Source organism: Mirounga angustirostris, unplaced genomic scaffold, assembly GCF_029215605.1.
Source record: "Mirounga angustirostris isolate CCGP_5_RB_7025 unplaced genomic scaffold, mMirAng1.0.hap1 SCAF_8, whole genome shotgun sequence".
NCBI classification, from domain to species: domain Eukaryota; kingdom Metazoa; phylum Chordata; class Mammalia; order Carnivora; family Phocidae; genus Mirounga; species Mirounga angustirostris.
The window spans coordinates 38995364-39017725 of record NW_026991716.1 but is presented as its reverse complement, the minus strand read 5'-3'; the positions used below and the strand labels follow the sequence as shown (position 1 = coordinate 39017725).

The 22362-nt window shown below is 52.0% G+C and overlaps 2 protein-coding genes across 7 annotated transcripts; both read right to left on the bottom strand.

Moving 5' to 3' along the window:
- Positions 1 to 77: 77 nt before the first annotated feature.
- Positions 78 to 12776, bottom strand: GNMT (glycine N-methyltransferase). Of its 5 annotated transcripts, none has more exons than XM_064597619.1 (7): positions 9948 to 12776; positions 2833 to 7234; positions 1889 to 2016; positions 1118 to 1234; positions 761 to 903; positions 535 to 656; positions 78 to 451 (listed from the first exon to the last, which is right to left on the bottom strand). In XM_064597619.1, exons 2-7 carry the CDS (start codon positions 3036 to 3038, stop codon positions 280 to 282), a joined length of 888 nt encoding a protein of 295 aa, XP_064453689.1. In that variant the 5' UTR covers positions 3039 to 7234; positions 9948 to 12776; the 3' UTR covers positions 78 to 279. The 5 variants fall into 5 exon arrangements, with proteins under 5 accessions (XP_064453689.1, XP_064453690.1, XP_064453691.1 ...); XM_064597620.1 differs by lacking the exon at positions 9948 to 12776 and having other exon boundaries at positions 2833 to 4012; positions 7104 to 7881; XM_064597621.1 differs by lacking the exon at positions 9948 to 12776 and having other exon boundaries at positions 2833 to 3698; positions 7104 to 7881.
- Positions 12777 to 12922: 146 nt separating this feature from the next.
- CNPY3 (canopy FGF signaling regulator 3) lies at positions 12923 to 22077 on the bottom strand. 2 transcript variants are annotated; one of them, XM_045869920.3, is made up of 6 exons: positions 21749 to 22069; positions 17722 to 17845; positions 16956 to 17052; positions 14287 to 14409; positions 13897 to 14014; positions 12923 to 13562 (listed from the first exon to the last, which is right to left on the bottom strand). In XM_045869920.3, exons 1-6 carry the CDS (start codon positions 21909 to 21911, stop codon positions 13348 to 13350), a joined length of 840 nt encoding a protein of 279 aa, XP_045725876.1. In that variant the 5' UTR covers positions 21912 to 22069; the 3' UTR covers positions 12923 to 13347. The 2 variants fall into 2 exon arrangements, 1 of the variants encoding a protein (XP_045725876.1); XR_008505736.2 differs by lacking the exons at positions 12923 to 13562; positions 13897 to 14014 and adding an exon at positions 17156 to 17213 and having other exon boundaries at positions 21749 to 22077.
- Positions 22078 to 22362: the final 285 nt, after the last annotated feature.

Sequence of the window (22362 nt, the reverse complement as noted above, 5' to 3'; positions counted from 1 at the left end):
GTGGAAGGAGTAAGCCCCAGGGGAGGGCACCTCGGGGAGCTCGAGCCTTTTGACAGAAACACAAGGCATGCGGGGACTGAAAAAGGCAGACTGTATTGCTCACACTTCCATTTGCCTGAACCCAAATCCCTGCACCCGCAGCAGCGGTCTGCCCCTCCCCACACCCCAGGATCTGCGCTGGGGGCTGGCCTTGATATGGGGCCACTAGTCCCCACCTCCCCAGCCAGATCTGGCAGTGCCTGGGCAGAGGGTTGTAGGAGTTGAGGCCACGCTCAGCGCTCAGTCCGTCCTCTTGAGCACATGGATGAAATAGCAAGGAATGTAGGCCTGGCCCGGCTTGTAAGGCTTGAAGTCACCCAGGACGCTGTGCTGGCACTTGCCCCCGAAGGCTGCTCGGAGCAACTCCGTGAAGGAAGCCAAACAGTGTGGGTAGTAGGAGAGCCGGAATTTACTGCAACAGAGCCCCCAGGCAGCCATGAGGACTGGTGGCCTCAACACCACCCCCCTTCACCCCCTGCTGAGCCCAGTGGGTACCTCAAGCCGGGAGAACCATCCTGGCCAGCCCCCGGCACCTGCACTGTATAGTCCAGGGTCACCATGTGGGCTTTGTTGTTCACCGTCAGCACGGATGTCGTGATGTCCTTGGTCAAGTCACTCTGTAGGCGGTGGTGCAGGCTGCATTAGCCTCTGCAACCACCGTGCAGCCTGGACCCTGGGATCACATCCCCCATTCTGGGCCTCCCACCCCCAGGGGCCCCACCTTATAGTAGATGTTCTTCCCTGGGGGTGCACAGCCTGTGCTGAGGATGTGGTCGTAGTTGCGATGATCGATGACCAGCAGGCCCCCCGACCGCACCATGCTTGCGATGTTCTTCAGTGCCAGCCGGTGCTCGCTCTGGTCTCCTGAGCTCCGGGCAGGGGCAGAGAGGCTGCGTCTGCTGAGGGCCCCGAGCTCCAGCCTCCCTCCCATCTTTCTCCTCCCCGGGGATACCGATGCCAAGGCAGAGAGGAGCAGAAAACGGGAGTCTGCTCTGGCAGGAGAGCAGGCACCTAGGGTTCTGTGGAAAGAAGTACAGCTCAAAGCAAGGGCCAGGCTCCAGGCCACACCCTGTCTCACCTTTGCAGTCTGGCAAGTGGGCAAAACTGTTTCCAAGGCAGATGACAGCATCGAAGCCACCCCCCGGTGGCTGGGGCACATCTTTGTCCAGAGTCATCCAGTTGGCTTCTTCGATGACTGGGACCAGGAGGGGGAAGAGGGGTCAGGGTGGCACCACGGTCCCAGCGGTACCCACCTACACCAAGTGCAGCCCTGCCTCAGTTTCCCCTTAAAGACACATGGGGACTCCCCATCCAGTTAGGGGGAGGGGATTATTACGGATATGGAGGGTGAAGGGAAGGAGGGGTCAAGGGGGGAGGAAGCTGTGATTGAGAAGAAAGGCTCTGCGCTTACCGGTTTTTATTTGGGAGAAGGGAGAAGACATTACAAACATCATTAAAACTAGCCGCGCAGGGCGCCTGGGTGGCTCAGTCGGTTAAGTGTCTGCCTTCGGCTCAGGTCATGATCCCAGGGTCCTGGGATCGAGTCCCGCATCGGGCTCCCTGCTCTGTGGGGAGCCTGCATCTCCCTCTCCTCCCCATTTGTGCTCTCTCTCTCTCACTATCTCTGTCTCTCTCAAATAAATTTAAAACAGAACAAAACAAAACAAAAAACTAGCCGCGCATTACCAGATACCTCATTCTGGTGCCTAAGCCTCCCTTTCCAGGGAAAGTAATTTTGCTGTTCCCTTAAGGAAAACAAGCACCCCCGCACAGGAGCTAAAGGAGCCCAGGGCAGAGAGCACCGCGGCCGGGGGTGCTGGGCAGGGAGGGCCTGACTGGACCTGCGTACCCCACTTGTCGAAGGCTGGCTCGTGCCGCCGGTTCCAGCGCTCTTTAAGCGCGTACTTGAGCATCTTGTCACTGGCGTCCACACTGGTCACGCTGAAGCCCTCTTCCACCAGCATGATGGAATCCACCCTGGGCAGGGCCGGAGGGGAGAGGCAGAGAGGGGCAGTCAGGGGGCCTGGGAAGGCCAGGAAGAGGCCCTGTGCTGGACACTTGCGTCTTGAGTCCATTCCTCTTCTTCCTCGCCCCGGGCCCTCTCCACTGACCTCAAATGAGGTTCCTCACTCGGTGCCTTACCACCAGGTAGCAACTTTTTGGTTTTGTTTCTTTAGCACCCGTTCGGAGCCAGGCCCTCTACCAGTGCGCACTAATCTCACGGCAGCGCTGTGAGTAAGCGGTGTCAGCCCCGCTTGGGGAGATGGGGCAGCCTGCGGCTCCCGGGATTGAGGAAGCCGTGCTCGGGCAGGCGGTATAGCCCGACCCTAACCAGCGCGGGTCTGAATCTCGTCTCCGCTGGTAGAGGGCCTCCGCTCCTCTGAAGCAGGTTTTCTCACAGCCGTAAGTGGGACATCACTCCTTACCTCATGAGGTTTCGTAAGGACCTTAAAAATGGACGTAGAGGCAGCTCCTGGCACAGCGCGTGGCGCGGACAAATATTGAACGAATGTTAACTGTTAACACTGCCCAAGGCCATCACTGGGGAGCAGTGCCAGAGCCGGGGCCCCTGAGAGCTTCCGTCGGTCCGGCCCCAAAGCCCGGCCGCCGCGTCGCCCCGAGGAGCCGGCCGTCCCCACCCTGCGGTGCCCACAGCCCCCGCGCACCCTGGGTGCTCTCGGCCCCGCCTCCCGCCCGCTCCACCCCGCGGCCCGCCCCGCCCCCCCGCCGGCCGCCGGTCGCGGGTGGAGGCTGCCCCCCCGCCGCCCCCCGCCGCCCCCCGCCCCGGCTCACCCGGTGCCGCAGGCCACGTCGAGCACCCGCTGGCAGCCGTGCTGGCGCAGCAGCCCGAGCAGCCAGGCCTTGTACTCGGCCGTGCGGCTGCGGGTGTCCCCGATGTAGAGCTGCCACACGCGCGCCGCCTCTCCGTCCGCGTACTGGTCCGGGAGCCCCTCGGCCGCCACCCCCAGGGAGCGGGTGCGGTACACGCTGTCCACCATCCTGCGGCGCGCCTGGCTCGGCGGCCGGCCCGCTCCGCATTTATAGAGTACGGCTCTGGCCGAGGCCGGCCGCCCCCCCGCCCAATGGCAGGTGAGCACGGGGACACGCCCCTGCTGGGCTCGCGGCCTCGGGGAGGGCGCTGCGGGCAATCGGAACCAGCCCTTCTCGCCGGCGGGAAGAGCCAGCCCTCTGGGCGACCCCCTGGCGGGAAAGGGCCCTCCCAGCCCCCCACCGCCTTCAGCCCGGCCTCAGGAGGACCGGGGAGGGGCCAGTAAGATCGCCCACTCCTCCGCCACCTAAGCTGGATAGGAAGGAAAGAAAACTTCCCAGTCCACTCCGAGCTCAGCGCCTCGGACTGGACCGTCCCCAGCGAAGGAAGGTATCAGCATATCTAAAGAAGGATTGTCCGCTGCAGGAGGCCCTCGTCAGCCAGGAAAGGGAGGAAGAGGGAGTATCTGGGGATAATGCTAGTCTGGCCACCCAAGTCCAGGAGCAGTTCTGGCCCAGCGAATCATCTGCCCACCTGAAGGCAGGTGCTCCCCTGTCGTGGAGGTAACGCATGAAGCTTTTCCCTGAGTCGGCTAAGGCGAGGTCGACCCTTTCCTCCCAACTCTTCACCGACAGGCAGGCTGCTAAGCACTATTTACTGTTTGAGGCCCCTGTTTGAAACCCAGCATCACCACAAAAATTTTTTTAAAATAATGAATAAATAAACATAAAAATAAAAATCTCACTTAAAAAAAAAAGATTTTATTTTTGAGTGATCTCTGCACCAAACATGGGGCTGGAACTCACAATCCTGAGATCAAGAATTGCATGCTTTGGGGCGCCTGGGTGGCTCAGTCGTTAAGTGTCTGCCTTCAGCTCAAGTCATAATCCCAGGGCCCTGGGATGAGACCCGCATCAGGCTCCCTGCTCAGTGGGGAGTCTGCTTCTCCCTCTCCCTCTGCTTGTGCGCGCTCTCTCTCCTTCTCTGTCAAATAAATAAATAAAATCTTAAAAAAAAAAAAAAAGAAAAGAATCACATGCTTTACTGTGACTGAGCCAGCCAGGTGCCTCTAAAAGTTTGTTATTTTTAAAATTTTGGGGGGGGGAGGGACAGGGGGAGAGGGAGAGAGAGTCTCAAGGAGGCTCCATGCCCAGTGCAGAGCCAGACACCGCCTCCATCTCACAGCCCCTGAGATCATGTCCCCAGCCAAAATCATGAGTTGGGCACTTAACCGACTGAGCCACCCAGGCACCCCTAAAAGTTTTAGGGTTTTTTTTTTTTTAAGATTTTATCTATTCACTTATTTTAGAGAGAGGCAACGTGACAGAGTGCAGGAGGGGGTGGTGGGTGGAGAACAAGAGAGGAGGGAGAGGGACAAGCTGACTCCTCACTGAGCACAGAACCCCACCTGGGGCTTGGCTTGAGCTCACCACCCTGAGATCATGACCTGAGCCAAAATCAAGAGTTGGCCGCGGGGCACCTGGGTGGCTCAGTCAGTTAAGCGGCTGCCTTCGGCTCAGGTCATGATCCCAGGGTCCTGGGATCGAGCCCCACATGGGGCTCCCTGCTCCGCGGGAAGCCTGCTTCTCCCTCTGCCACTCCCCCTGCTTGTGTTCCCTCTCTCGCTGTCTCTCTCTCTGTCAAATAAATAAAATCTTTAAAAGAAAAAAAAAAAAAGAGTTGGCCGCTTACCTGTCTGAGCCAGCCACGCACCCTAAAAGTTTTAATTTTGTAAACACTATCTGCTTTCGACAGAGGTACCCACAGGGTGGGAAATCCAGGCTTAGGGGTGGAAATGCTTGGTGCCCTTGCTATTATATTGCTCACTGTCGCTTCATAAATTGGCCCCTTGGTTTGGTTAGTGTACCTCTACCCTTCTTCCCCAAAGCAGAAGGTCTCTTCCTAGGACAAGATCCTGGACTGAGATGGATTCAGCAATATGATGCCCCTCAGTGAACCCCAAGACAGCAAGAACGGCCTTCCCCACCTATCTTTGTTCTTCTGGCTTCAGAAGGAGCTAAGTATGAAATGTAGAATGAAGAAGGCTCCCCTCCGCTCACCCTTTCATTATCTGTAGAATCTAGGAGCGGGAGGAACCCCAAAGATTATATAATCATTCTTAACTTTCTATTTTTAGCACACAGACTGCCTCAAATGGGCTTGCCTTGCCCAAGTAATGGAGTCTTGTGCTCATGCTGACCCTATAGACAGGTCTTTGGCAACAGGCTGAGAAGGGCACAGTACCGGGAATTACAAATATATAGTTAAGTGGCCTAGGGCAATTTATTATTTTTTCCCTTACTACTGCTTTCTTTTCCACTTACTTTTTAAAAAGATTTTATTTATATATATTTTTTTCTTATTTTTTTAGAGAGAGAGGGAGGGGGGAGGGGCAGAGAGGCAGAGGGAGAGGGAGAATCCCAAGCAGGCTTCACACCCAGCGTGGAGTCCCATGCGGGGCTCTATCTCACAACCGTGAGATCATGACCTGAGCAGAAATTAAGAGTCGGAGGCTTAACTGACTGAGCCACCCAAGCGCCCCCTGTCCTCAATATTTAAAGACAAGACAATCCCCAGGAACTTTTTCTTGTCCAGAAATGATTTCAGCTCTTATTTTTCTCTTACCCGTTTTAAAACAAAGTTGTTTGAATTTTTGGCATAATGCACACCTCTGAATGTTTGTATAACATTTTTGTGATTGGTTTGCAGCCTTTAGGCGATAAAGGCCATACTCTCCATACTGATAAGGAATTTTATTTAAATATTTGGCTTTTATTTAAATATTGATGCTTACAATTTTTGAGAAACATATAATTTTACCCACAGAGCCATAATATGATTTTTTAAAATAAAATGAATACTGGTGGTAAATTTGGATTAAAAAAAAATAAAGGTTTTGAGTAGCTTGTAAGTGTACTTTCCATTTGAAAGACAAGATTTTTGTTCTGAAGTTAATAATTATTTGATTCCTTTCTCATCCAGAGGCATTTTAAAAAATGTCAACATCATAACACACATGACATTTCATGGGCCTTTTTTCTTTCTTTCTTTCTTTTCTTTTTTAACTTTTAACCATCAAAAGCATGTTTTCTTCTCTTGACCTTAAATTATTTGGCCTTAATCATGCTTTCAATGGCTACATTGAGTAGATGTGTTGTGACTTGTTTAATCATTCCCTAAGTTCTGAACATTTAAAACGCTCCCACAATTTTTCAAGAGAGTGAACACTTGGATAATTATAATCAAATCATTTTTCAAATGAAATTTTTCTATTAATACTGTCACCCAAATCAAATGTTTCAATTCTTCTCTACATGAAGATGTTATTCCTTGATATCTTACAAGGTAGAACTATTATTATCTAAGTGCTGTAATCTTCAATTGCCACCAAAATGGACCAAATAATTGCAGTTCTTCATCCCTAAATTGTCCACGCCCTCTGCCCACTGATACATACGGAAATTGCCTTTTGTTTTACTTGTTAGTTCGGTGAATTTTAGAGAAACTAAATGTGAGGCCCTGGGCTGTGGAAGAGAAGATCACAGAATCTAAATCAATTTACAGTTTGACTTAACTGAAAATAAGAATAGGAGACATTTTAAAAATGCAGTACTTGGGGCACCTGGGTGGCTCAGTTGTTAAGCATCTGCCTTCGGCTCAGGTCATGGTCCCAGGATCCTGGGATCGAGCCCCGCATCGAGCCCTGCATCGAGCCCCGCATCGGGCTCCCTACTCGGCGGGAAGCCTGCTTCTCCCTCTCCCACTCCCCCTGCTTGTGTTCCCTCTCTCGCTGTGTCTCTCTCTGTCAAATAAATAAATAAATATTTTTTAAAAAAATAAATAAATTGGGGCGCCTGTGGCTCAGTTGTTAAGCGTCTGCTTTCGGCTCAGGTCGTGATCCCAGGGTCCTGGGATCGAGCCCTGCATCGGGCTCCTTGCTCCGCGGGAAGCCTGCTTCTCCCTCTGCCACTCCCCCTGCTTGTGTTCCCTCTCTCGCTGTCTCTCTCTCTGTCAAATAAATAAAATCTTAAAATATAAAATAAAATAAAATAAATAAATAAAATGCAGTACTTACTTGGGATTAGTTGAAAAGGGTAAATTCTTCATCCCGAAATATGTGATGTTTGCCAAAAGACCTTAGCTTAGGAATATGGCTGCAGCTGGACAAACTCCCAGGCTATTCCAATTTGAAGACACATTAAAATCCTAGAATTGTGAAGTATGTATGTACAGTAACCACAAGTGAAGGACATCCTGTTTTTGTTTAGATTCAGAAGAGGTAGAAATTAGTTTTTCAGAGGACGGACACCAATTTCCAAACTCTAGGCCAAAGCTGCTGGAAGAAATCTCTTGTCTGCTGTCTCCCCAGATTGAACACTGGGACACTGGGACACTGGGGGAGGGGAGGGAAGCCACCCACCCACATGGACTCTGCTAGCAGATATATCACAATGGATTCCTTTTTTGGACTTTTTAATATACCATATAAGACTTAATTTGCTTTAATAAAGTCCTGTTAAGTGAGTGTAAAATTGGTCCCTACATTAGTGGATTGCAACACTAATTAAAGGTGGCTCCTTTAAGTTTAGTGCACCTACAAGAATCCACCACTGTGTAAGAAGAGTGGTTTTCTTTGACCATTTCACACTTTGTTACAAGTAGTTTTAAGGTGTGCTAATGTCCAGTAAGATCTCTTCAGTGTATACCAATCTGCTCACTGAGCTGTTCTTCCACATAAAAATGATACACTAGGGGCGCCTGGGTGGCTCAGTCGTTAAGCGTCTGCCTTCGGCTCAAGTCATGGTCCCAGGGTCCTGGGATCAAGCCCCGCATCGGGCTCCCTGCTCCGCGGGAAGCCTGCTTCTCCCTCTCCCACTCCCCCTGCTTGTGCTCCCTCTCTCGCTGGGTCTCTCTCTGTCAAAATAAAATAAAATAAAATAAAATCTTAAAAAAAAAAAATGATACACTAGTTGAGCCCTGGTAACAGGCTAAGTAAGCATTGCTTGTTGAACCAGCTGACTTTGCACATGGCATCCTGTCTTTTTTTTTTTAGATTTCATTTATTTATTTGACAGAGAGAGACACAGTGAGACAGAGAGAACACAGCAGGGGGAGTGGGAGAGGGAGAAGCAGGCTTCCCACGGAGCAGGGAGCCCGATGTGGGGCTCAATCCCAGGACCCCGGGATCATGACCTGAGCCGAAGGCAGACGCTTAACGACTGAGCCACCCAGGCACCTCTTTTTTTTCATTTTTTTTTTAAGTTTTTTTTTTTTTTTTAATCTCAGAGAGAATGGGAGACAGAGAGCATGAGAGGGGGAGGATCAGAGGGAGAAGCAGACTCCCCGCTGAGCAGGGAGCCCGATGTGGGACTCGATCCCGGTACTCCAGGATCATGACCTGAGCCGAAGGCAGTCGCTCAACCAACTGAGCCACCCAGGCGCCCCTTTTCGTTTTTTAAGTAGGCTCCATGCCCAGTGTGGAGCCCAACGCGGGGCTTGTACTCATGATCCTGAGATCAAGACCTGAGCTGAGATCAAGAGTCAGATGCTTAACAAATTGAGCCACCCAGGTGCCCCTTGAGGATCTTTTTTCGTTTTGTTCTCCTTTTTGAACAGAGAACCTTTTATATATTTATATATTTTAGGGGGGTTGGTGGTGATAGATGTTACCACCCCTGGAACTGGTGACTGGCTCAACCTGCTTCTCTCCCCTCTCAATGTGCAACAACACCTCCTTATTAAGAATCATAATCATTTTCATGGAAGTTTAAGTTCTATTGGCCGGTACCACCTTAGTAGATGGAGAATATAATTTTAAAGAATGAATAAATTTGGCTTCCTCTTCAAAAAACTGTAAACAGGAGCCAGCCCTTGAGGGGCCCTTAGCTGGCTCAGTCGGCAGAGCATGTGACTCTTGATCTTGGGGTTGTAAGTTTGAGCCCCACGTTGGGTGTAGAGGTTACTTAAAAACAACAACAAAAACGCCAGCCCTTGAAAGCAGCATAAGGGTCAAGCTGGCTTTCAGTTATACACAACTATAAACTCTGAAAAGGGAGAAAGGTTTGAAAATTATCTCCCTCCTAATTGCATTCCCCACGTTGAACTCTGAAGACTGTAGCTGTCTGCCTTCTAGAAGAGAGCCATGGAAGGGGGGGATGGTGCCCAAGCCGGGCCATAGCTGCAGGGTGCTCTGGCATCATGCCTCTGCCCCAAGACACTGAAGCCGGTCCACCGGGGCTCATAACCTGCATGGGCCACTTACAGAATGTGTGACCTTCGAAAGTTACTTAACCTTCCTGTGCTTCATTCATTCAGCAGCTACTTATTAAGCAGCTACTCTGTGCCAGGTACTAGGCTAAGTGCTGGGGATAGAACAGTGAACCAAACAGACAAAAGTCCCTGTTCTTTTTGTGGTGGGAGATATGTCTGTGGGGGAGGGGTGCGCTGGTAATCATGTCTTTCAGGAGCTGGGTGCTGGTGACTTAGGTGTTCAGTTTGTAAAAAACCAGTGAGCTGTCCACTTAGGTATGTTTTCCTGTATGTGTGTTTTACTTCAGTAGTTTTTAGGAATCCCCGGGCTTGAGGCCAGAGCCGTGGTCAATCAGTACATAAAGCACGGTGAGCTGGGCTTGTCACACGAGACTCCAACTAGTGGCTGCGGGACGTCTGGGTGGCTCAGTTGTTAAGTGTCTGCCTTCGGCTCAGGTCGTGATCCCAGGGTCCTGGGATCGAGCCCCGCATCGGGCTCCCCGCTCTGCGGGAAGCCTGCTTCTCCCTCTCCCACTCCCCCTGCTTGTGTTCCCTCTCTCACTGTGTCTTTCTCTGTCAAATAAATAAATAAAATGTTTAAAAAAAATAAAGAAATAAAATAAAATAAAAAACAAAAACTAGCGGCTGCTGTTATTGCCGTGAAACTTACTAGAGCCATCAGGGGAAGCTCAAGAGGGATTCCGCTGCCTCTGCTTTGAGGCCCAGCCCACGGAGCCCTCCTCTAAACCAGTCAGGTGCAGACCGTGCATCTGTCGCAAAAAACAGGCTTTAAGACAAAAAAAACAAGAAAAGGCATTTTGCTCTCACTCGTGAACTAAAGGGCCGCACAGCCGCTGGGGACATGTGGCTGGCTGTGTGCTGAGCCAAGGTTCCGGATCTAAGGGACTGCCATTCCTATCGCAAACCACACGGGCTCGTCCATTCGTTATGCTCTGGCGGCCAAGTGTCTTATTCTCACAAAACTTATGTTAAATAAATGACTTTCTGACAGATGGAAGTCAAAGGTGTGAAGAGTACCATCTTCTAACTTGCAAAAAAGATGCTGCATGGGGATAGCATCCAGGAACTGGGAAATAGAGGAAACCGCTTTCTAGAAATTGCCCTCTAAAATGAATACAGAGGAGCGCCTGGGTGGCTCAGTCAGTTAAGCTTTCCACTCGGGTCATGATCTCGGGGTTGTGGGATCGAGCCCCACGTTGGGCTCCACGCTGGGTGTGGAGCCTGCTTAAGATTCTCTCTCTCCCCCTCTGCCCCTCCCCACCCTCTCTAAAAATAAAATAAAAAATAAATAAAATGAATACAGAGTCCCTGTGCAGCCACCCGAGACCACAGCCCCAACCCCTGAGATTTCACTATCAGGGCCTGTGTAAGAAACGGGCTTTCTGGTTGGTCCATGAGCCTTTGCGGTTCCGGACGATGCAAGTTTCTGGCAGAGACAGATCCTCTCTGAAGTTCTGACTAGTTGTGTCTCTAAGGACAAGACCCTGACCTTGACTTCATGGAGGTCCTGCCCCCTCTTAGCACAACACCCTGTTTCCCCTGCTGTGGTGGGCTCCAGCCGGCCTCATCTTAAGGACCATGAGAGCTTTGTTAAACAAGCAGACTCCTAGGTCCCCAAGCCAGCAGATCGAGGTGGGGCCCAGACATCTAACAGGCATTCCATATGACACTCATGTTCAAGTGAGTTTAAGAAACCCTGTTCTAACAGGATTTCTACTAAAGGGACTAAAATCTGGTTAACTTGAGCTCAGCCAGTCCCCTTACCTTATGGAGAGAAGGGGTGTGGGAAAGTGGGAGGTGATATTCAGGTTCAGAAAGGCCTGTATGTGTGGTGGGGAGAAGAAAAGAAAAACCTGGGAAGCTGGATCTCGCCTCTGGCTCTTCTAGGCTGGGCCGGGGCAGGGGTGGGGTAGGTGGGTGGAGAGCTAGTGCATGTGCAACACACCGGGCCCTCGGCCCTCGTGGGGGGTAGGGGGAGGAAGGGGCTATTCACGCAGCAGCCACAGGTCAAAGAGCAAAGCAGTCACGGTGCCGTCTGCCCTCTGGTCTGGGACAGGGCCTGGATTGGGCCACTGGGCCCACACCCCAGCAAAGGGATAGGTCTTTGTCCCATTCTACCTGAAGGACCAATGAAGCTCTGGGGACAGACATAAGCCAGGCACTGAAGTGCTCTGGGTCAGTGACACAATGGGGTTATTAGAGACTAGCCATGAAATCCTAGACAGTTCAGGCAGCGGCAAATGGTTTCCCAGCCCTGAGCTCCACCCCCAGAGCCCAGGGTGGGACCTGAGTCTCGACTGGAATCTCACTGCCCACAGCGCCTTCAACAGGGGGCAGCACCAGTCCTAGAGATGGGTGGGGGCAGGGGGACTAAACCAAAAAAGTATCCTCCAAGGACCTCTTGGAAGCCTCACCAACTGGAGGAAAAAAGCTTCCAGTTTGCTCCACCCTCTCTGGCCTTGGCTGTCCCACCTCAGGGGAGAAGGCCTGAGCCCAGGCTGCAAGGGGGCCCCTCGCCCTCAGTTAGTTCGGACCCTGGAGCATTTCACTGGAGCTGGAGTCTGGGGCGCTCCGGCAGTGCACCCCCGCCCCTGCCCACCAGGCCCAGGCCAGGAGCACGACGGGGTCTGTGGGGCTGGGGCGGGGACCCGGCCTGGCAGGACCTCCTGCCATTGTCTCCTTCTGAGAAGCCATAGCTGCTTCCTCCTTTACTTGGAAAAGAGGTTTGCTGGTAGGGGTGGAGTTATGGCTAAGAAACCAAAACAGTTCAATGTGGATCACGCTGCCAGTGCTAGGTGCTGGGGAAAGGAGGTGGCAGCCATGGGGTGGTGGAAACACAACAGACCCAGAGTCTGAATCCAGAGTCTGAGTGCCCCTGGACACTTACTAACAGCAGGACTTTGGCTGTGTCACCTCATGTGAGCCTCAGTTTTGTCTTCTACAAAATGAGGCTAACGACACCCACCCCACGGGAGCTGTAAGGGTTCGAGTTAAAGCACCGCGAGGGTGTGCAGTTATCATTACTACTGCTACTGAGCGCCGTGATCCCTGACCTCGGGACAGAATGGGGAGGTGCCTGGGCCTCCCACGACTTCCCCCTAGAGGCCACGCTTCCTGTTCCTCCCCTGCTCCCAGAGAATGTGGTGTAACTGGCTGTTGGGGGACTGGGGTGTCCTCCCCTCCAGGCACAACAATTAGAAGGAGCAGAGCGGTAATTTGTGGTCATCAGGGAACAAGGTTCAAGACCAACAAGCAGGGCAGATGCAGATGGGAAGGAGGGGTGGAATCTGGTGAGGTCATCAGTAAACAGTCTACACAACAAATGGGAAGGCCTTCAGGGAGAGAAGAGAGGATGGAGGGCAGCCAGGTGCCCAGGGCACAAGTCAGGCCCTTCCTGGCCTGGGGAGCTCAGGGAGTCCAAAGGCAGCTGAGGGGCAGGGCCTCACCCCAGAACAACCCAGGCCCTCCCTGCACCTGCCATTCCCCAGAGCCGGCAGTCCAGCCTCAATAATGGGAGGATGGGAGCTGCCTCTTCATTCTCGGCCCCCAAGGCTGGAAGGTGAGGGGCAAGGAAGAGCAACAGGGGCTCCAGGCCTCTCTGAGGAGCTGGAGGGGACTCAAAAATTGGAACAAAAAGGCCAAAAGGTTTTTACTCTGTGAGCCCTGGGGAGGGCCGGGCAGAGTGCCAGGTGTCCACAGGAGGGGGTAAGCGGGGGTGGGATGGCCTGCAGTCCTGCTTCCCCGTTGGAGAGGAGTGAGGGGAGGTGAAGGCCGGGGTGCCCTCCCCACGGGCCCCACACCTGCCCCTGCTGAGTTCACACCAGAGTCCTCGGCAGGCGGGAAATCGCAGGGCCCCCCGGAAGCCGGGGTCAGGAGAGCCGCTGGGCGGAGGGAGGAGGCGAGTTCTTCCCCCCACCGTGTCTTTCCTGGTGGCAAGCCGGCCCGGCAGGGAGGACCTGGAGCAGGACAGCTGTCTGCCGGCCAGAGTGGGGTCCCAGATTCCTCAGCTTCAGGTCAGGGGTCTCGGTACAGGGGGCACTGGGTTAGCCTCAAAGCTCATCCGGAGGGCTGTGTGTGAGAGGGGACGCCTTCTGGATGCCCTCATCCTCATCGGGGCTGGGGTCTTCCTCCAGGCCACCTAGCTCCTTCCTCTGTTTGCTGCCGCCGCCCGATGCCTTGACCCTGCTGCTCTTCTTTTTAGATTTCTTCCCTCCCAGGGCGGCTGTGTCCCCCTTCTTGCCGGACCACTGCTCTGCCAGGCAACCTGGGGTGAGGAGAGACACCCGCAATGGACTGGTTTGCTGGGGGCAGAGCACTGACGGGGGCAGGAGGGGGGGCGTGCGGAAGCGACAACTGGAACTGGCGCCCCACGAGTCCCTGCCTCCTGCCTCACTGTAGTTCCCTTCGTGTGATTCTGCACCTGGTTTCGGTACCTCTTACTCCACCCTGTCCCCTCAAGCTCCCCAAGGGCAGAGCTGCTAGGACGTCTTCTATTTCTTATTTCTCTTCTGTCTTCTCCCAACCTACCTCCCCTGAGGGGGAGTGAGCGGTAGAACGGAGGGCCCACCCGCCCTGCCCTCGCCCTCCCTCCCACTCACTGGTGTCCTTGCCCTTCAGGACGTGATTGGCGCAGAGGAACTGAGTCAGGTCTTCCTCCTGGTGATGCCGGTACCAGTCCTCGATCACCTCCTCAAACTCTTCCACCAGCACGTCGCACTATGAATCACAACACGGCACGTTGGCAAAGCCCCAGCACTGACTCGCTCCCCGGGGCGGTGGGGGGGGAGGGGGCTCAGCCGAGTCTCACAACCCACTGCAGGACAGGCAGGTGGCTGTGATTCCCCTGAGGAAACTGAAGCCAGCGAGGTGAGACGACTTGACCAGAGCTCCCCCCCTCCCCCAGCTCTCGGTGGTCCTCCTCAGCCATAGACCCAGTCCCCAGCCGCCCCGGTGAGCAGGGCAGCCTCTGCGGGCTGAGAGGCCCGTACCTGCTTCTTGAGGTCAGCCACCTCTGCAGAGGTCTCGTTCCACAGCTCGTAGGGGATATCCATCACCACCTTGACCCCTTTGTGGACCAGGTTGTGCAGTGTCTCAAAGGTCTCCGACATGCCCTAGAAGAGGCAGCAGGGCCTGAGAGGCTGCGAGTGTCCACCAATTCCCACCCTCCTTTCTGGGTGGCGCTGGAGGCCCGAGGACCCAGCACTGAGGAGTCAGGACCCTCCAAGGCTTCTCACACTTGACCTCACCTTCCTCTCCCCTTTCAGGCCTGCCCCCACAACCCCTACATACAACACACACACCCTATCATTTCTCTCACACCTCAAGCTTTCAAAAAGGATTGCTGTTTGCCTTCAGGCCCTTTGAATGGAAACTCCTTTTCCAGGAATTAAGTGTGTCTTGGCTCTTTCCCCTCACTGTGGCCGGGAACACGTGCTCCCCCACGTCTAGACCCACTCCCCACTCCAGCTTCTTCCTGGGGCTTGTGTCTTTCCTGGGTCGGAAGGGAGCATAGGCGTGGCAGGGAGAACTCTTGGTTCTGTAAAAATATTTCTGCCAGCTCCCTAGGTCTTCTCCCTGGAGAGTCCATCTACACACTGTCCGTTTCCTCTTTCTTTCCAGAGGTGATGCGGGCAAATACAAGCAAATATACATACAAATATATCCTCCTCTCTTGCCCCCACTTCTTACACAAGTGGTAGTATATATCAGCCACACTATTCTGCCCTTTGCCTTTTTTACTGAATAACAGAACTTGGAGACAATTTGAATTCAATTCATAAAGAGCTACCTCATTCTTTGTTTTGTCCACTGAATGGCCGTATCAATTTATTTAGCCACTGGTGAATGATTAGATTGTTTCTAATTTTATTGCTATGGAAAATAGTTTTAAACATTTTTATATTAATGCAAAACATGGGTTTATTACTGAGTAGAATACAAAATGCATACAAATTTTAATTTTTAAATATTTTATTTATTTACTTATCAGAGCGAGAAAGAGCACAAGCAGGGGGAGCGGCAGACAGAGGGAGAAGCAGACTCCCGGCTGAGAGGGAGCCCGAAGCAGGGCTCAATCCCAGGACCCTGGGATCATGACCTGAGCCGAAGGCAGACACTTAACTGACTGAGCCACCCAGGCACCCCTTTATTTTATTATTTTATTTTATTTATTTTTTTTTCATTTTACATTATTTTATTTTTTTTATTTTTTTTTTAAATTTTTTTTTATTCTTATGTTAATTATTTTTTTTATTTTTTAAAGAGGCTCCACTCCCAGCTTGGAGCCCAATGCAGGGCTTGAGCTCACAACCCTGAGATCAAGATCTGAGCTGAGATCAAGAGTCAGATGCTTGGGGCAACTGGGTGGCACAGTCAGTTGGGCGTCTGACTCTTGGTTTCGGCTCAGATCGTGATCTCAGGGTTGTGAGATTGAGCTCTGCATGGAGCCCCGCATCAGGCTCTGCACTCAACACAGGGTGTGCTTGAGACTCTTTCTCCCTCTCCCTCCCTGCAGCACACACACGCTCGCGCTCTCTCTAATGAATAAATCTTTAAAAAAAAAAAAAAAAAGGGAGTCAGCCACTTAACCAGCTGAGCCACCCAGGCACCCCTAAATTTTAAATCTAAGACTTCTGCTATTTAAGACTATCCCTCTAAAGGGCGCCTGGGTGACTCAGACGGTTAAGCGTCTGCCTTCAGCTCAGGTCATGATCCCAGGGTCCTGGGATCGAGCCCCGCTTCGGGCTCCCTGCTCCGTGGGATGCCTGCTTCTCCCTCTCCCACTCCCCCTGCTTGTGTTCCCTCTCTCACTGTGACCTTCTCTGTCAAATAAATGAATAAAATCTTAAAAAAAAAAAAAAAAGACTATTCCTCTAGGTTCCCCAGGGGTTTCTGACTAATCAACTCCACTAGAAGGGTACTTAGGTGGAGAAATACGGGAGGCAAGTCTCTTACCATATGTGCCAGGCACTGAAGATGTTGAAGCAAAGAACTGTGGGCCTTGTGGTAAGAAGCTCATTCTTCAGGGACAGGGGCATTCGTGCACATAGTAAGTGCATTAAATATCACACAGGCACCCTGACAGAGGTCCAGGTGAGTGTCCTGTGGGCCCAGAGGGACTAGGTAATCACCCCACCCTGCTGTGTCTTCTGACATCTCCTCTAAACCCCACAGTTCTGCACTTCCTGAGCTCTCCCTGAACCAGTATTCAGGCCTCCACATGGGCATTTCGGGCTGAGGCTGAGGCAGGGCCCTGATGGCCCCGGTCACTAAGAATGTGCCTACTGGGGCGCCTGGGTGGCTCAGTCGTTAAGTGTTTGCCTTCGGCTCAGGTCATGATCCCAGAGTCCTGGGATCGAGCCCTGCATGGGGCTCCCTGCTCAGCAGGAGGTCTGCTTCTCCCTCTCCCTCTGTTTGTGTTCTCTCTCTCTAATAAATAAATAAATCAATCTAAAAAAAAAAAAAAAAAACTGTGCCTACTGCCACCAAAGAGCACGCTCAGGAGGTGAGAAATGCAAACCCTAATCGATGAAGAATGGGAAGAGGCCAAGGATGGAAGCTCCCCAAACATGATCTTCGAGCCACACCCACACCAGCAGACCCCTTAGACACATGCAGGCCTTGCCCCATGGGGATGAAGGACAAGCACAAATCCAACCTTGGCAAACCGGTTGCTGCCGGTCCTCTCCTTGTGCAGGCTATAGTCCAGGAGCCTCTTGCAGATGGTCTCAGTGACTTCGATTAACCTTAAGTCCCTGCAGAGACAGCAGCACGAGAGGGACTGAGCTCCTCTCCCAGCCCCAGGGGGTTAGCGGTCCGTCCCTCCAGCCCTGCTACCCCAACACCTGCGCATCTCACCAAAGGGAAGTCAGAGCTGGAAGGAAGATAGGTCATCTGGTCTGGGGGCTCTGAAATGCTGGAACACAGACCAGAGAGACAAAATGTAACAGCTCTATGGGAAGGCATCTTTTATAAAGCTAAATGATTCAGTATTTAGATGTTTTCCTACGGCAAAATGTATTAAATTTTGATGTCAAAACATTTCATTTTGAAAGGATGATCATGGCTGATGAAGGGTTTTTTTGGCTTGTTTTTAATATTTATTCCTGGTAATATTAAAAGCAGGTAATCCTATGTTATCAATTTAAAAAAAAAAATTGCATTGGCTCATGAAATCCAAGAATCTGGGATGAGATACGGTCGAACCGACTTGCTTTGACAGATAAGTCTGAGGCTCAGTGGAATGAAGGGATTTATGAAGACCACACAATTAGTTGGGGCAAAACCAGCGGGCAAACTCAGGTATTGGTGAGAACCGCCTCCCTTTGGTGGGTTTGCCTAGCTGGAAGGGAGAGGGAACCCCAAGCCTCCGAAGCCTCTAGGAACAAAGCAGGCCAGGCCAGTGGGTACCCCCCTTCACTTACGACTTGGTGTACTTGACTCCGGAAGCCTTCCGATCCAGGATGCCATAGCCTGTGTCAATCACCTCTTTGGTCTTGCCAGTCTCCTCAAAAGCTGACTTCAGCTCCACGGCGACATATTTACACACTGGGGGCGGGAGACACGGCACAGCCTACTGAGCGCCTAGGAGTCTGTCAGGAAGGAGCCAGCTCCCAGCCAAATGCACCAAGGTAGGTGCCTCTCCCAGACTGGGTCAACACTCAGGGCAGGGAAGGACTTAGCCCCAGACCACCACATGGAGGTCACTGGGTGAAACTTGGCTCCAAGATTCGTTGCCCCCTGTCCAGTCCTGGCCCTTATCCTACTGACTCCATTTCTCCCAGCTCCTTCCTGCCTCTCCCCACCGCCCCCTGTAATCATTTTAAAATTTCAAACATATAGAAAAGCTGAATGAGTACAATGAGTAACTATACAGCTTCCACTCATTTCAACAGTTTGTTAATAATCTGCCACAATCTCACTCCAGTATAATAATATAAAATAATAGGATAATATAGTAATATATCTCAACAATATATACATTGTTTTTGCTAAACCATTTTGAAAGTAAGTTGCAGACATCATGATCTTTCACCCCTCAAAAGGTCCTCATGCATCTCTGAGAACCAGGACTTTCTTCTACCAACCATAAAACCATACCGATCCTTGGAAAATGAAAAATAATTCCAATATCACCTAATACTCACTCCATATTCAAATTTTCCCAGTTGTCCCCAAAGGTCTTGTCTGCCTGTTTTATGACCTGATTTCATATGCTGTTCCAACACCAGCTCTCTGCTCCTACCAAGGTCATCTGCTCCATCCCCTCCAGAGGCCCTTGTTCCTACCGGCTCTGTACATTCATCTTCTCGTTTTCTCTTACTCTTCCTCAAACAGTTACTAAGCAATCCTGTGTGCCAGGCACTGTCTGGGGATTCACAGCTGAAAACAGATTCCTCTGTTCTACATCCAGCCCAATGGAGTAATTGCCGCTGTGCAAGGAGTGTTCACACAGAAAGTGTGACCTGTCCGAGGCCCTGGGAGAGCGCTTAATGCCTTCTATGGGCTTTTCTACCCATTCTCCCAACCTCACTTTATCATTATTATTATTTTTTAAAGATTTTATGTATTGGAGAGAGAGCGAGAGACAGAGAGACAGAACATGTGCAGCGGGACAGGCAGAGGGAGAGGCAGAGAATCTCAAGCAGACTCCTGGCTGAGTGCAGAGCCCGATGAGGGGCTCGATGCAGAGCTTGGGGCTTGATCTCATGACTTGGGGATCGGGACCTGAGCTGAAACCAAGAGTCGGCCGCTTAACTGACTAAACCACCCAGGTGCCCCACAACCTCACTTTAAAAGCCTCCTCCTCCTGGAAAGCTCTTCTGGATCCATCCCACCTGCTCTGATTTCATCTGGGTCTCTCTCTATAGGATCCATGTTCGAAGAGCTTTTGGTCACTTTGTGGCTCCCCAACTATAACTACAATAATACCCAAAGTGAGTATCATGTATTGGACTTTTTCTGTATTCCTCTAGTCTGGGATTCTGTCTGTGTTGTATACTTAATAAATACTGCTGAGAGACTGTGGTTGTGATAGAGCAGCTTCTGATGCCTCTGAACGAATATGATCTGTAGGCCAAGTGCCATTAGTATTATTACAACACTGACAGCAGAGTTTAGTAGGCCAATTCACCACACACACACAAAAAAAACAAACCATCCCCTGAAGGCTTGCTTGGTAAAATTTTATAACATACATATTTAATAGATGGCTTGGAGAACTTGGAATACATTAAAATTCCAAAATATAAGCTGTGATCTCAGAGTCTGCAATGAATTGAGGCGGCTCACCTCCCTGGCTCTCTAGCCAGCAACACCTGTCCCCCTCCCCCTCTCTGTTCTACATTCTGTGTGAGCTCATCATTTTTCTGGCTCTTTCGCCCCCTTCTCCCACGCCCTCAATGTGTAGGATTCCAGGCCCTGGGGAGCTGAAACCTTTCTCTCTTGTGCCCATCAATCACAACCTTGCTTCCCAACTCTTCCAAACCCTACCTCTTCAAGACCCCCTCTGGGGATCCCATCCAGAACTAGACTTGTAGGAGACTCATGGCACAGACCCCAGACTCTCATGGACACCCACCTACTCTTTTTCCTGGCAGGTTCTCCTTTCTCTGTGCCAAGGCCTATTCCACTCAGACTATGGAGCCAGGAGGCAGGCTTTGTGGGCCATACACAGTCAGCATTTAATAACAAAGGTGCAACAATGATAAATAAAAGCAAAAGCCCTATTAAGAGGAGCCTAGGGCGCCTGGGTGGCTCAGTTGGTTAAGCGACTGCCTTCGGCTCAGGTCATGATCCTGGAGTTCCGGGATCGAGTCCCACATCGGGCTCCCTGCTCAGCAGGGAGTCTGCTTCTCCCTCTAACCCTCCTCCCTCTCATGCTCTCTGTCTCTCATTCTCTCTCTCGCAAATAAATAAAATCTTAAAAAAAAAAAAAAAAAAAGAGGAGCCTAAGACTTTACCAAGCCATCCTGTAATTGAAAATCCCTTTTAAATTAGTCTTTATCCATTAACTACAAAATGAGGCTGGACTAGAATGATCGCTAAGATCTTTGCAAGCTCTATGCTTCTGAGTCTGTGAATGCCTCCTAAGGGAAAGAAATGTGAGGTTCTCAGGCTATGAGAATAGTCCCTTCTTAGGGGCTAAGATAGAAAACAAAGAGAGGAAGTGAAACCCCAAACCATACCATCTAGGTTAGGACTAGAGCAAGAGTGAAAGGGGCTTCCCCCCTCTCTGGGGCATCCCAACTCTCTGCCTGCCTATTTATGGGAGTGAGGGACAGGCTAGAACCCATACTGAGAGCCCTCCCAGTGAAGTCGGCTCATCTCTGAAGCATCTCATCTTTCACCTCTCAAATGAAAGGATTATGTGTCCCAATCCACCCCACCCCCACTTCCCAGTGCTTAGGGAACATTTGGCCTGCTGTATGCTTTGAATGGGGATGAAATGGATATATAGCCAACTTTTGGAGGGGTTTGGGGGTATGGAGATGGCAAGGAAGGAGTGATTGCGAAGGTCTGGGGAGAAATTAGAAATAATGGGGGTGGGGGTGGAGAAAAGGTAGGCCCTTCATAGTCCTGGATCACTGGCTTGGGTGCTGGTGCTCTTTCTCTCAAGTTTTACACCTCCATCCCTATATCTTTGGGATTCACTTTCTCCTTATTCCTAAAGTCCTCCTCCCTCACCAAATTCTCCCAGGCCAGATCTACTCTTCTCCCAAAGTGGCCCTCTATTCTTCTCCCCATAGGCCTCAGACCCTTCTCATTCCTCCACACACACCCAAATCCCCCATTTATTTGTATTTATCCCAAAAATATTCACTGGGTGCCCACCAGGCACTGTATGAATAAATATCTGAGACAAGGTCCCTGTCCTCAAGGAGTTTAACGCTAGTGAGGGAGTCTATCAATTACACAGATCAGCTTGTGGTGAGGGCACAAAGGGGAGAGTTTCAGGCTTTCCTACCCTAAGAACAGTCATAAGGACCTTTTCAGTTCCTCAAACTTGTCCTTTGCTTCTTAGCCTCTGCATCTGCGGTTTCCTGAGAGACTCTCTCTTTTCACGTCTCTTCGCCCAGCTAACTCCTAATTACTGCTTGGGCTTCCTATACGAATTCCTGACTTCCCTCTCCACACAGCCTTTCCCCCCCATCTCCAGGCTAGATTAGATGCTCCTTCCCCGGCCCGCAAAGCCGGTACCTACTCTATCATGCATCTACCACCCTGGATTATAACTGCTTCTTTTGTACCGACTTGAGAGCTCCTGGTGCACCGAGACCTGATCTCTTGCCCGGCCCTGTGTCCCCAGCGTCCAGCACAGTGCCAGGCACACAGTAGCTTCAATGAATGAAGAGGTTCCAGCTCAGGTGCCAAGGACCTTCCATCCCCCGCCCCTACCCCGCACGCCCCGCCCCTCTGGCAGGATACTCCCCGCGGGCCCCGCCCCCTCACCTTCGCATTTGCTGGGGAGTCGAACCCAGTCAGTCTCCTCCGCGTGCGCCTGGCCGGGGCCCAGCTCTGGGGCCGGCAGTAGCAGCAGCAGCAACAGTAGCAGGGAGAGAAGCAGAAGACAGCGCGGCCCAGGCCGGGGCGCGGGCTCAGGCAATGGCTCCATGGCCCAGCCGGACCCGACCCCAGCGTACCCGGTGGCGATTCCTCCGGTTGCGCGCGCTGGGCAGCTTCCCGGAGCCGCTTCCGGGACTGCACACGTGCCTCGGCGTAACCAGGGCAACAGGGAGCCCCCCGCCCGGTCCCTCCTCCGGCCACCTCGGCCCGCCCTCAGAGCCCACGAAGGCCCGCGGACAACGCAGCCAATGGGCTTTCCGGGGCTTGCCCTCCAGCCAATGGGAGGGCGAGCTTTTCTCAGTCTTGACCAATGAGAGCGCGGATGGTGTCCTCAGTGACCTATGGCAGCATTTTCCCCCACCCACTAACGGAGGCTCTGGGAGGGTCTGGAGGACCAGGACGCGGAGCAGGGAAGCAGCCGGCTCGGCCTGAATGGGAGGAGGTCGGGCTCGTTGGGTCCTGGTAGAGGTGCGGAAGGCCGTCTTCTCGGCCTTCTCCGC